The 13715-nt window shown below is 53.4% G+C and overlaps 4 protein-coding genes across 4 annotated transcripts; 2 read left to right on the top strand and 2 right to left on the bottom strand.

The window, feature by feature from the left end:
* Nucleotides 1-134: 134 nt before the first annotated feature.
* Nucleotides 135-2670, top strand: DICSQDRAFT_184070 (uncharacterized protein; the record flags this gene model as incomplete). Its single annotated transcript, XM_007371233.1, has 7 exons — nt 135-313; nt 372-1027; nt 1092-1247; nt 1297-1791; nt 1840-1894; nt 1949-2316; nt 2389-2670. The coding sequence occupies exons 2-7, from the start codon at nt 689-691 to the stop codon at nt 2668-2670; spliced, it is 1695 nt and encodes a 564-aa protein (XP_007371295.1). The 5' UTR covers nt 135-313; nt 372-688.
* A 1476-nt stretch (nt 2671-4146) lies between these two features.
* On the top strand, nt 4147-5800 carry DICSQDRAFT_141612 (uncharacterized protein; the record flags this gene model as incomplete). The annotated part of the gene is made up of 4 exons (XM_007371232.1): nt 4147-4728; nt 4801-5274; nt 5331-5522; nt 5573-5800. Coding segments are annotated over exons 1-2 (699 nt in total), but the record flags the coding sequence as incomplete, so codon positions are not given.
* A 7-nt stretch (nt 5801-5807) lies between these two features.
* On the bottom strand, nt 5808-8991 carry DICSQDRAFT_94190 (cytochrome P450). Its single transcript, XM_007371231.1, has 13 exons — nt 8364-8991; nt 8203-8300; nt 8045-8136; nt 7847-7988; nt 7620-7792; nt 7312-7562; nt 7183-7249; nt 6919-7119; nt 6828-6857; nt 6535-6768; nt 6438-6470; nt 6346-6374; nt 5808-6289 (listed from the first exon to the last, which is right to left on the bottom strand). Exons 1-13 carry the CDS (start codon nt 8491-8493, stop codon nt 6138-6140), a joined length of 1632 nt encoding a protein of 543 aa, XP_007371293.1. The 5' UTR covers nt 8494-8991; the 3' UTR covers nt 5808-6137.
* Nucleotides 8992-10657: 1666 nt separating this feature from the next.
* Nucleotides 10658-13176, bottom strand: DICSQDRAFT_72416 (uncharacterized protein; the record flags this gene model as incomplete). Its single annotated transcript, XM_007371230.1, has 9 exons — nt 10658-10736; nt 10791-11005; nt 11174-11413; nt 11703-11840; nt 11864-12016; nt 12176-12580; nt 12630-12735; nt 12794-12960; nt 13009-13176. The coding sequence occupies 9 exons, from the start codon at nt 13174-13176 to the stop codon at nt 10658-10660; spliced, it is 1671 nt and encodes a 556-aa protein (XP_007371292.1).
* Nucleotides 13177-13715: the final 539 nt, after the last annotated feature.

Here is a 13715-nt window from a genome sequence, read left to right as displayed (position 1 = left end):
CGTCTCTCGTCGCATGCAATAGACCACAGTCAACCGCTTGTTTGTACACCGTTCGCGTCAACGGTAGCAATGTCTGATCGAGGTCGCTGAAGAAGAGGTTGAGCCGGGTGTCGGTGTCGAGGAGCACCGATTCTATAAAATCGGCCTCTGCAGGCGGGACGATCCGCTCATCGCGCGCTGTGGTCGGTGGTTGCTTTGTAACATTTACGGCAAGTGGCGTCGGGTCCTGCTTCGTAACAGTGAATCCCCCACAACGTTGCGCTGGTTGTGTAATAGGGTAGAATTTTGTCGTCATATCCCGCTGGGCGTCGAAGTGAGTGTCGAGCATTGTTCAAGTCGATTGTGCTGAACGAAAAGCCGGGGTCTTATAGGTTGCAGAGTACGGAACCCGCCTTGCTGCGGCGACTGGCAAAGCGGTGGCGGTCAGTGGCGGGACTGCAGCAATCGAGTCATGACCCGAATCATTGTGCCTCTTGATGAAATCCCACGGAGCCCGAGTTGTCCTTGAGTAGGCCAGGACGGAACTGGTTTTACCTGCCTTCTGGTGCTGGGCCAGCTGAAGCACCCTGCTTCTAGGGTGACCGCGTGCCGTGCGCGATCTCTGCCTTTAGCTGACATCCTCAGGAAGCCGTTTACAGTCTAAATCGAGCCCCCGACTAGTACGTAAACCTCCGTTCACTACGAGGCAATGCGACAGAACCCCCTTTCCGTAAGAAGGCGGGGCCGGCTTAGGCCGGCTTCTCCCTCACGGTCGACCGACGTCGAGGGCCTCCCTTACCTCATCTCATCCATCAAGGCCCATCTGATGTCGCTGACACCATTCTCCTCGTCCACCCCAGGGGATGATATCCGCAAGCTTGAAATTACTTTACGCCACTACGAGGCTGGCTATGAATCTCAGGCGGTGCAGATCAGCAAGCTACAGGGGGAGATCGTCAAGCAACAAGCTACCAATGCGTACCTGCAGCAATGTCTCGAGGAGGAACGGGCTAAGAATGCAAGCTCCTCAACATCCAGCTCTGTCGAGGTAAGTCCCAGCATTGAGAACGATGTTGAACGACTTGCTGAGTTGTGATCGTGGGGTGCGGTAGCCTACTACGATGAGAGGCGGGCTGGCTCTCGATACGCCACCGTGGTCCGATCGCGGCAGCGTTGCTCGGTCTTCCACATTGGAAGACAGGATCCAGCGCATGGACTCTGCAAATTCGCCTTCGCCCTTGAAGTCGCATGCGCACAACGTTACGGTTGTAAGTTCCGTTTCATCACGTTCGATCTTAGCGCCTGACATGCCGTAAGACATATTCCAAGAAACGCAAGATCGCGCCCGATCCAGAGCCATCGCACGATAGGCAACCATTGTCCGTGGATGATTCAAGTCTACGGAACTCTCACAAGAAACAGAAGTCCATGGTCCATGTGCTCATACCGTCTTTGAGTCAGGCGAAGAGGAGGGCGTTCTCGAAAGCTCGAACTCCGCCTCCTGATTACGGGCAAAATATGGCAGGGTCGTCGAGGATGGCGACAGTCAAGCTTGAGCCAGAAGAGGTTGTCCAGCCTCTCATGCCGCCTCCTTCCGAACTCGAAGAACAGGTGCACCTTCGCTCATGCTCCAGAGACGTGTCGTACTTTGATGAGCCCAATCCGTCTCGGGTGACGACATACAATCTTCGCAAACGACCATCGAGGTTGACGAATTCCTCTCCTACCATTCATAGCCCTGCTTCATCCCGTGCGGCGGAGCGAGGCGGCATAGATCGTGCGCAAGGAAGTGACGTGCAGATGAGGGAGAAGGTATGGTACATTCCTCGTCGCTCGACTTGAATTACGCCAACTCATCAGGGAATTATCGCGGTCTGCTACTACTTCTCGTCACAAAAGTCTCCATCACCCGGTCGTCAGTCCGGTTCAGCTGTAACTGCCTCACCAAGGTCTGCTTCTCGAATCACAGCAGACGCGGTGGATCGATGGGGGGATATGCGCACGCTCGACGTCCAAATCTCCGACAAGACGCCTTTGCTAAAGGTGGCGACCAGATTACAGCTATCGACGATCCTCGGTGGGTGCTCACTTAGGACGTGCGTGTCGTCGAACGGCCGCAACTTCTTCTATCCCACGCACGAGTACCAGCCCTGGCGCCCGTGCAACCCAGGCCAACCTGGGCTATTCTTGCATGCGAACCCGACCGCACAGTGGGAGGGAGACATCCAGACAGTCTTCGTCGCGCTGTACCAGGCGAAGTATCGGTACGTCGGTGAGTACAAGATGACCCAGGCCGAGCCACTATCATCGGAAGAGTTCAAGACCTTATCCCCGGTGGTGAGTGAATCTCTCCAACTCTTCGGTCTACGAGATATGGCTTGATACAAGCGCAATCGGCTTCTGATACAGATCAAGAAGAGGTGGGTGGACTATGTACGGGTTGAGGCGCACTTCAAGGCCATCCGCATCCGCATCGTGACGAGGCGCGACCAGAAGCGCGGAGCCACTGCGCAAGAAGTCCTGACCGCAGTTGGCGAGAACACGGTCGCCCGTACAGGGGATCTGACTGCTGAAGACGTCATGCGAGCATACGAAAGCGGTGAAGAGGCGAGTTTATTACCTACCTTCAAACGTTTCTTTTGCCGACTCTCCTGCCTACTAGAGGATGCATGTTTGGCGGATGCAGTGTGAAGGTTTCGATGAGGGCTTCTTGAAAAAACTGGTCAAGCGGTTGTGAGAGGGCGTAGGGACTCACGCCCTGCTTCCCACTGTCACGCTCAGGCCTTTTGCTACTTAGCCGGTTTGTTATCTGTGACCGTGGCACACTATGGTGTGAAAATGAGCTGATTCTTGTTCAATCCTTTTTTTCTCCTATAAACAGACCTTTATAGAAGAAAGAAAAAGGATTGAACATAGACGAAGCGACCGCTGTCTCTGGACGTTTGTCATTCCTTTCAGTTTCTGTAGTTTACCATGATATCTTCTTGCACAGTGTAGTCATGCTCCAAATAGCCCTATCATTACGCCTGTCGCGGTCGTTTGCCGAGTTAGTCCGGGAGTGTTCTTTATTGTGACCGAATTATTAGCACCAGGCACACTGTTGTCGGGCTGCAGCTTACTGAAGTCTCGTCCGATCCGACGTCAGCACAGGATATTGTGTCGATAGCGAAAGCCGAACACAGAGTGTGTAGAGGGATAGCCGCATGGAGGAATAGTTCGCCTGTTGTTGGCTTTCTCCATGAATGAAGTATGAAGACAGTGATATGGGGTCGCTTTGACTTTGAAAGCGTTAGCAGACCAGTCGCTGCATAAAGTTGATGGGACCGATAGACGCTGAAGAGCACAGGTTGCCGATGCTCTCCTTGCAGGCAAATCCCGATGCTTCCCTCCGAGTACTACAGGCCCGGGATTGGTGTACATTCACTGGTTACTTAGGAGTTCGAGACGTCTTGCACTTGCACTCAAGTAGTTCAATGTTCATTCAATCACTTAGTATGCCAGGTGCATGGGGAGGAAAGTGTTCAATTGGAGGATAAGTACACACAGCCTTAGGCGGCGTTCTAATACCGGGCCGTACCACCGAGTTCCGGTTGGAAGGCTTCACACGGCAAGTCCAGGAAATGGGAGGATGCCCTTGGAACTGCTACAGCCGACAACATGGCCGACCACAGCGATGAGGTTCGCGAGCTCAAGATCAAGCTACAACTCTATGAGGCCGAATTCGCAACCCAGGCAGCCGAAATTCATAAACTGCGACAGGACAACGTCGGGCTCAAGGCGAAGGTCGCTTACATGGAGCAGAAGCGTGAGCAGCAGCACATTTCGTTGGCAGAGGGATCGGTATCGATCAATGCGGAGAATTGTGCTCCTGCAGTACAGTTGGCCTCCCCTGCAGCAGGGCCCAGTAACGTACAGCTATTCAATTCCCTCTATCAGCTGATGCTTACTTTCTAGATAGCGACTCTCGCAGGCAGTTCGCGAGGCCGAATCGAAGCTGACCACGCCTCCTCTATCTGCCGCTGGAAGTTCACATGAGCCTCTTTTCATCCCCAACAGCGACCAGAGCATAGGGGTGACCGTAAACGGTTCACAAAGTGTATACCCGAGCACAACGGTATGTTTCCGGGAGGTGGCACGATGAGCAAACCCTCTTCACACCTTCCGCAGGGCCTCTCCAAGAGGCGAAAAACATCGCCTCAGCCTGAAAGCATGCCAAACTTCATGCTCTCGTCCAGAAAAGCCAAGGGAAAACAGCCCGAGGTCAAGAGACAGAAGCTCGAGATATTCGACTTCGTTGCTGTTCCTCCCAGACGTAGATCTTCGATCACGATGACTCCATCAGCTCGACTTTCGGAGAAGAAACATGTCCCTTCATCACCCCTGCCACCAGAGCTTGAAGATCTATCGGGATTCTCCTCCGACTCGTCATTGACTAGTCTTTCTTCTAACGGTGACTCTCCTTCAAGCTCCCGACCCCGCCCTGCTCCTCGCCCTCAAAAGCAAGTCACGTACACGACTAGAAGGCATAGGCCGTCTCTTATCCCGCCTACCAATGTCCCTGCTTTGCAGGAGCCATCCTTCGATCTGCCCTTCCCACCGGTTGAGGTGGACGATGGGAGAGATCCGTCCTATGTACCATCGAGGCGGACATTTTCTGGTCCGACTGCGTCCCCCAAACGCCCTTCACGGAGGCAAAATGCCCCATCGAAACCACTGAGCCCAGTGCGCCCAGTCACGATCAGCGATAAGGTGAGGATCCTTCACACGTAGCTTTTGTCGCTGCGAACTGAAGAGGATGTTCCGGAACCACCTCGTGGGCAGCCGCCTGCAAGTCGTTCTGTGCCAGACCCAGGTACACAACAGCGTCCGCCGGAGCCCCCTCCCCTGCGACGCGTAACCCTACTTCTATCTCCCCCGTCTCCCGTCGTGGCTTCCGACGATCGCTTGGTGGGCCTCACCCGCTTCAACGTTCAAGTTTCCGACCCTACCCTTCTACGGGCGACTGTCAATCGTCACCGCCTGGCGGAGCTATACGGCGGGAACGCAATGCGGATGTGTGTCACGACGAGCGGGCGTAATTTCATCTTCCCGACACTCAAGCAGAATCCGCGGCTCCCCTCCGACGTCGGCCTGCAAGGTTTGCTTCTGCGCGCGAACGAGGAGATGGAGTGGAAGGGCGACGTCCAGACGGTGTTCGTCGGGCTGAAGGGCTCGCATTACAAGTATATGGGGGAGTATAGACTGACACTCGGGGAGCCACTGTCGGCTGAAGAGTACAGGGCTCTCTTACCCTCGGTAAGCGTCATCCCCAACCTCGAGTCATTCGCTGGCGGCTGACAGCTATCGCACAGCTCCGAAGGAATTGGGCTAGAAGCATCGCGTCCAAGTCGAAATACAAAGGCATCCGCGTTCGCATTAGGATGCGGCGCACTCACGACCGTAAGGCAACAGCGGAGGAGATTGCTGTCGCTCTCGAAGATAAGGGGGACAAGTGCGAAGTCGCCGTAGAGTATGTGATGAGTGCGTACGAAAGTGGGCAAGAGGTGAGTCGCCATACCCCGGTCCATAGGCTACGTACTGATGGCTGCTCTAGCGGATGCTTGTGTGGCGTATGCAATGTGTCGCGTTCGACGAGGCATTCCTAGCCGATCTCGTTAGTAGGTTGTGACTCGAGCTGGGTCGAGAGGATCTGTCGTTTCTCGTTGTAAGATGTGTAACAGTCTGATCAATTCTCGTCAGTCTCTTTTTTGAGATACCCGCCGTTGTACAATAGCATGTTTCGGATTGTGCGGTACTCGCTCTCTCTAGGCTGGTCATCCGATGGTGTGGTCGCCCGTCATAATGATGGAGTATTCCGGAGTATTACATTCTTCTAAGCTGTCCGGAAATGAAGTGTGGCAAGAGCAACAAAATGACAAGAAGAGAGTGCTGTAACCAAACGAAAATGTCTGTGGAGTCGAAAAGGGCTGCAATGGCGATGATCACGGCTGTTGAGATATCAAGAAAGCCGACCACGCAGAAATTCACGCTAATGACCATTTAATCCAGCATTCCCAGCGGTGATATACTTGGTGCATTCGCTATATGATCACTCGTAAAGCGGTATACAACAGGAAAACGGCGCATCTGGATCACTAGATGCAGGCTTGCACTCGGCATCACCGGGACGCAAGGCTGACCTTGAGGGTCATCTCTGGCCTGGACGATTCGTGACTGGTAGTCGGGTATGCGATACCCGCGAAATTCCAAATTATTGGTTTGCCCGAGAGCTCAAACTTGAAATTGGACACGAGCGTGGAAAGGACGACCTCTGCAAGAACACAATGGTCAGGAAACCGTACAACTTTGTCGAACGCGAAGACTCACTCATTTCCAGCTGAGAGAACTTGAAGCCGCTGTGAACGATGATGCAAAGTGATGTCAGAGCAGTAGGAGACGGGATATGAACTCGAACGCACATGCAAGAGTGGCCACCGCTGATGAAAGTTACCCTACCAAACGCCTGAAGTCAGCGTGCAGCTTCACGGTAAGCTCGACATCCCCCATGTCACGCACAGATGAGCGTAGATGCCCGGAATATGGGCATCTTCCACGGCCTTGGGCAGAGGCTTGAGCCACCTCTCCGGCTTCCACTCCTGGGCGTCCTCGCCCCACAGTTCCTTCCAGGTGTTGCATGCACGCAGGTTGAGGAAGAACATAGTTCCTTTAGGAATGGGTATCTCGGTCAAGACCGTACCGTCAGTACAGCGTAAAGGCTGAGAAAGTGGGAGAACGGTGTCGGCCTTTGCCCTAAGTAAAAGCTGAGATATGAATACGGTAGTGTCGCGAAAGGAAGAAGAGATGCGTACTGTCGATTGGAGAGATTCACCGGGGCCCACCTGCGTGTAGAACCCAAGTCAGAAAGGCAACACAATACCTAGAGAAAGGCAGGATGCACACAGGCGGAGTGTCTCGCGACACACAGCGTCTAGGTATGGCAAAGCGCCTAGTTCATCGTAAGGGATGTCCCTGCCGTACTGCTCTTGTGCAGCATGGAGCTCAACACGGAGCTTATCTTGAACATCCTGGTTCTGAGAAAGCAGGTGCAAGACTCTGGATAGGACGTTCGAAGTGGTATCGACACCGGCCAAGATGAACGTCCTACAATGCAAGACAAGATTGTTACGAGAGCCAAGGCTGTGAAGCGGCCCTAGATGTACTCACCCCATCTGTGCGAGGACTTCCTTATCCGGAAGTCTGTCCTCGGCAGACGCCTTCATGTTTTCTCTCACTATATGTAGGGCCGTTAACATCGTGTCATCGGATCAAGAACTATATGGGAGAGAAACTCACGCAAAACACTCATGACGTCCTTGCCTTCCCCGACCGCGTTCAGCAAATCAGTGTCGCCCTTCTCAATCGCGGTCTTCTTCGCATGATATATCTCCTCCGATCGCTTGTGCATAGTGTCTACGATATGCTTCAGACGATGAATGCCCTTGATCGGGAAGCAATTGAGGAGGAGGCGACGGAACCAGGCTGGGCCGAAGTAGGAGAGATATGGAGTGATTAATCGAATCCACGGATAGTCGGCGAAAGCGGGGCTGTAGGAGGTGTACACATCCTGAATCAAGGGAGATGTATGTGCAGGGGATACGTACATGAATGCTTTAACCGCTTCTGTGAACTCGTCGCGAGACTCGGCAGTCAGAGGATCGAAGGAGTAACCCAGACCTCCTTGACCAACAAGCTCAAGTGCTGTGCGACCCATCCACCCAAGGACGTCGAGGTCCCGGGGACCCTCCTTCACGCGAGTCTCGATGGCCACTCGAAGCTACACGTGCGATATCGTCAAAAGCCCGAGGCTTTCCGCGGACAAGTGTCTCACCTTCCCAGCGACATCATAAAAAAGCGGCGTTAGGTTGCGCATGTGTGCTCCGGAAAAGACGGGGTTGAGCATCTTGCGCTGCTTCTTGTGCAGAGCACCAGAAGTTCCGAGTAATCCCGGCCCTAGAGTGAGACGTACACCACTGTTATGAAGAGGAACATGAACGAACTTCAGTCTGCAACAACGGACGGAACATACCTGACCGACTGCTCGCCCCGATAGTAGCTGTCTTGGTCCTTCAAGTAGATGCTATGCAGTGCCTTCGGATCGTAAACATGGAGCCACTTCGCCTGTCAAAGTATGAGTCAATTAACAATCGTGTCATGACTTGAATGCTCGAAAAGACGCCTACGTACACCAAGGAAGCTATGGATTTTGGCTACAGGCCCGTAAGTGTGGATGAGGTGATCGTGGAAGTCCCAGCTGTTATGTTCCAGCAATTGGAACATGTTCCCTTAGCGAAACCGTCCGAAAACGTCAATATTGGTAGTCAAGCGTGAGCGGATATTGCACGGACCTCCGATGATTGACCCAGAAGGAGGGCCTGGTATCACGTCCAATGGGGATTTCACAAAGTAATTTCGTAATAACCGCCATAACAAGTGCAAGATGAATGCCGACGCGACAAGCACCGGGAGTTGCGCCATCTGGGAGAGATGAAAACCTAGCGAGTCCGATGAGTAGCAGAGGAGAGACTGTGAGCTATATGAAGAAGTATGCCGGGTTAGTTATACCAGGTCGGATATAGAGCGACGGACTGCTGATAGAACGCTTTTACGTGGAGTGGCGATCCCTACGTCCGTTAGCAGTAAACTCCCACGAGCGTCGAGTCCCATGACGCTACGCGAAGGAAAGTGAGAATGGATTAGCGGAAGACGGTTCCCAGGGACGCTGCGCGATGGGTGCGGCCTGGCTATAAGAACCTCACATTGGGTGTTCTGTAGCCGCCATGCACGGTGTCCGACGTCAGAATTCGTAATGGGAAAAGTCAGACCCATTGATACCAAATGCCGAACTCGTCCGGTGAAGACTTCGGCGGAAATAACGCCACAATGTCACCCACTGCACGATCCGAATTGGTATTGTCTTCTCCGCCGTGGGTCCACGTACTATCCATGCCGACTTTCAGCAACGATGCTGGGCGTCCGGAACCCGAGTCACAAGAGAACATGTCGCAGAACGCCGCCTGAGAGCGTCGACAGGCCGCCCTCGAAGCGATGAGCGAAGACATGAACGACGATTCGCTCAATGAGCCCCGTCATCTGGAGAGCCGTGGCGTTAGAACTAGTCATCAGCAAATCTGCGAAACCGTGCCAGCGGCAATGCCACGCGTGCCTGGAATGGTAACGTCCAAAATGGCAAGCCGGGAATTGCAACGCATAAGCTCGCCTAGTCTCGTGACCAGACGTTCGGAGCTTGAATCGGATGCGAAAAACCGGGGGCATCCGAGCTCCTGAACGTCTGGTGGCTTTACCCCCGTGACTTCCCGCTCGGTGACCGGTGTGACCTCCCTGCCTCTTGTCCTTCGTGCGCGTCTGCCTGCTTATCTCCCCGCTATCTTCGAGTCGCGCTGAGCCTACTCCGCTCTTTGTCGACACTCCTCTAACTGGTACGTCTCTATGACATCTACAAGCCTTTGCTACACATCCTCCATACTCAATCTGTCTATCTCTCATAGGCAGTACACAGTAGTCCGCTCCATGGGCGCTTATAGATCCTCGCGCACCCAGTCTAATCCCACCAACAGTGCCTCTGAGACATCCGCCTGCCACTGGTGTGGCACCTTCCCTCCCATGCGCTGTCAGAAGGTCTCTTCAAGTCTTTGCTGTGTGGCCTCCAAGTTGTATCCACGCGAGGCTTTGACGGCGTCTCGGGCGGCTTCCAGGACGGCATATGAGCGGGCGTGTTCTTCTTCGTGGGATAGTAGTCAGAGAGTAACGATAGCCATGTAGAGTATATTAGAGCAAGCCAGACATGATAATCCAGGAGATCATTGTGTCCAGTACAGGAGGTTTCGCAAGGTGTAACTACAACAGCAGGCCGCCACATCGCACACTGGAGTCGCCCTCTGACTTGTTCGGACTGCCTCAAATGGGATCGATATGTGACACAGGTCACCGAGCGGGGAGTCACGGGAGTAAAGCCACCAGACGTTCAGGAGCTCGGATGCCCCCGGTTTTTCGCATCCGATTCAAGCTCCGAACGTCTGGTCACGAGACTAAAGCTCGCCATTGCAAACCTCCGTGGGGCGAGGCAGGTCATAAGGTCGTCAGGGAGTTTGATGACAACGAAAATGGATGCAGTAATCTCGTCTTATATGTAGCAAAGACTGACCAATGTTTGACATGTCTACCGAAGTGAAATTCCACATGCACAGAGACCACACCACGACACATGTACTGGGTTCGCCGTCGACCCGGAACCTGACGGGTACCGCTCGTTACACCTCTGTCGATGAACCGCGTGCTATAGACAGCTCCCACATTACATGATATCTGAGTCAAGACAGGTTATGGTGGTGCGTAGCCCTGCACGCTGTACTCGTTGTCATCCTCATCTGCGGTGCGAACTCCATCTTCACTATCTTCGCCGCCACTGCCCTCAAAGTCATCCTCGCTGGGTTCTTCTTCATTCTCTACACGGTCATCGCCTTCCTGGTTGTTCGCTCCCGAGGATCTTGCAGCGCGTTCGCCCCGAGCAAGGCGGATGACTTCCATCTCCGAGGACACCATCACTGGTTCTTCAAGTTCGCCATCATCTGTAGTCAGCTCCATTTCCGGGTCTATATCCTGCCATTCAAAATCGTCGTCATCAATTGCCACAAAGGCCTTCGTGCCAACTCCCATGTGTCCCTCCTAGATATCGCATGAACATGTCGCGGTCCACAAACCTGTAGAATAAATCGAATCAGTAGATATTGTGAAGCATGCCAATGACCGCATACATGTTGACCAGATAATATGTATAATCCTCGTCATAGTGATCGGCATCCTCGTAGTAATTTTGACCATCACGTGTTGAAGATTTTGCCAGCAGGGTGTCAGTAAAGCCATAGCGGAACAGCGGACAGATGTGCGAGCCACGAATAACAAGTGCCGGGTCGAGGAAACCAAAAGAACCACCAGAGTCGAAGGGGACGAAGCCGACACGAGGGTGGCACTTCACATGAAAGCCACAGGGAGTGTTGGTATCAAGTCGGAACCAGCGGACAAAAAGGACATCGAATCGCTTGGGCAGAGTGCGCCTAGTAGAGGGGTTGTCATAGTACGCGTTGACATGGAAAACCTGGATGACCCGCGCATACCAGTAGGGGTGGGGGTCATTGACGTGTTCATCGTCGTGATGGAGAACCATGATATCAGGGTGGGAGCAGGAATTGATGACGTCTTGAGAGCGTTGCATGTCATACGTTGTGTAGTTGATACGGACTCGCCAATGGTGATAGATACGATCGGCCATGAAATGGATGCAATTGCGCCGCTCGGGAGAACGCTCAACATGGCCACCATTGGCCTCATTGGCGTGCATCCGGGAGAGGATGTGTTCCCTAAGCTGTGGAACGAAAGACTGGGTATCCATGTTAGCATCTAGGCGTACATCGAAGAATGCAACCATCTTCCCTGACACCAGGAGGACATCAAGTCGCGCCTCAGGCGTAAAGACAACATTGAACCACCTCTATGTCGCAAAGACAACATTGAACGTCCGCTGCATCGCAAAGACAACATTGAACGTCCGCTGCATCTCAACGACCACATCGAATGTCCGCTGCATCACAAAGATGACATTGAACCTCCGCTGCGTCGCACATACAACCTCGCACCTCTGTGGAGGTGTGAGGTGTAGACACACATACCTGATAGGCCGGGTCGTTTCGCCGTTGACACGCAAACACCAGGATGTCGTCGTACTCCCGCTGGGACTCCGCAATCACATAACGGTTGGTTGGTGCCCCTGCGTTATCCCTTGAGTGAGATCTGCCCGCCTTGTCCCTCTGCCATGGTGCTGACGAGCCACGCGTGACTTGAGGGGTTGCTGCGCAATGCCAACACGGTCGGTGAGACGCTGCATCTTGCTGCGGAGGTGTACATGCCGGGCGATCTGACCAGCGTGATTGTTCTTGTTGGTTCGTGCATAGAACCTCTTCACGACCTTGTGCTCGAGTTCTCCCTTTCAATTGGTTGGTGGCATGATCACCAGACACATTCAACATCTGGTGGCACTCACGATGTTGACAAGGTCTGCGAGAACATCCTCGACGTTCTTGACAAGCACCTGATTCCCTGAACAGAGCCTCCGTAGTGTGCGAGGGCAAAATGCATGACTCACATAAAGTGTGGAGTAGATGTCGCTGGGCCCGAACATGGGTATTGTTGAAGAGTAATCCCACAGGGCATGATACTTGTATGTCGTGGTGCTGAAGCTCTTGAGCTTGCGACCGCCAGCAGTCCCCTTACCTTTGCCCCGGCTGGCGAGAGCCGCAGTGCGACGTCCACGCGCTGCGCTCTCTCTGGGGAGCTCGTAGGTTTCATACCGGGCACATGTTGTGCGGGCAAAGTTGTGGACAGAGGCACTCGTGTGCACTGTGATGGTGTTGAGGAGCGATTGTGTGTCGTCCGTGTGGAGGCGAAGCTTGGCAAGGGAGTGCCAGCATCCGTAATCAAACAGAGGGTCAAGGATGATCTTGTTGTCTTGGTCGTTCGGAGGCAGCCCGTCAAAGACAGGAGACGCACACTGATAACAAAGGAGTTATTCTTTCAAGATGTCAAATAGGCCAACATACCTGCAAGGAATCTTCATAATTGCGCGCAGCCATCTTCTTTAAGCCGGCCATGTTGTTGACGAAGCGCCTGATCGTGTCGTGCCCAAATGTCGGGATATGCCGATAGCTAGTTATCATAAGATCAGTCTCGTACTCGAGATTTCTATAACCTGTGAGCTCCGCACCGTTGATTAAACATCTGCACCCGATCTCCTCCAAACGCGTGCAGCAGGCGCACAAGATGGATGAGCGTCGACTTCCAGACCCCAAGCTCAAACTCATGCATGAGGTCAGGGGTGTACATAGAATACAAATTGAAGCCATGTTCCGCCAAGCGGATCGAAAACGCGTTCTACATGGTGGTATCAGTCACTTGTTACGACACTCGAGCAGGACATACACGGGTGGGGGTGAGAGACAATGGCCCTAGAGTGCGTTTGAGCCAAACACTCGTTAGTGAAACTCCTTGTTCAAAAATCCATCGGCGCGCCATTTTGATGCGCCATTGAATGTCCGCGTTGTCTTCGCGCAGCTTGTTGCGATGATGGTAGTCGACCGTGGTTCCCATTTCGCCCAGTCTTTCCTTGACAATGAGACATCGAGGACACGGACTGTAACGGATCGTTCATTATCTTATCTTATCTACATAGTTAATCTACATCTTGTATCTAAATCTGGATCGTCATGGTGATCGGCGCTGATCCATCTGGATCCGCGCGACGTGGCGAAGGCTTCTCAGCCTTTCACCACGTCCACCATAGTATACGCCCTCTCAATCTAGAGATTGGTTCAGTGTACTTTGGACTTGTGTGAATCAGGCGACACCCGTATCATTACACTTTTTTACACTCCATACCACGAATACGTGGGTTTCTAGATTGTATTGTGTGTTAGGCACCTACCATGACGGAACCCTCGACATCACACGCGACACACCGTGAGACCGCGAGCTCGACTCGAGCTTCGCCTCTGAGGCGGTCTCCCCGAGACCCGGACGCTTCGTCAGGAAGCTCTATCCCCGGAGGTCCTAGCTCGTCTGGCAGACGTGCGGACTCACCCCGAACCGGCGCTCTCCCAAGGTCCGCAGGGACCCGCCGGTTCTCTGAG

This window comes from Dichomitus squalens (assembly GCF_000275845.1).
Source record: "Dichomitus squalens LYAD-421 SS1 unplaced genomic scaffold DICSQscaffold_94, whole genome shotgun sequence".
NCBI lineage: Eukaryota > Fungi > Basidiomycota > Agaricomycetes > Polyporales > Polyporaceae > Dichomitus > Dichomitus squalens.
Note: the sequence above shows the minus strand (reverse complement) of the source record. Positions and strands in the feature narration are given on the sequence as shown.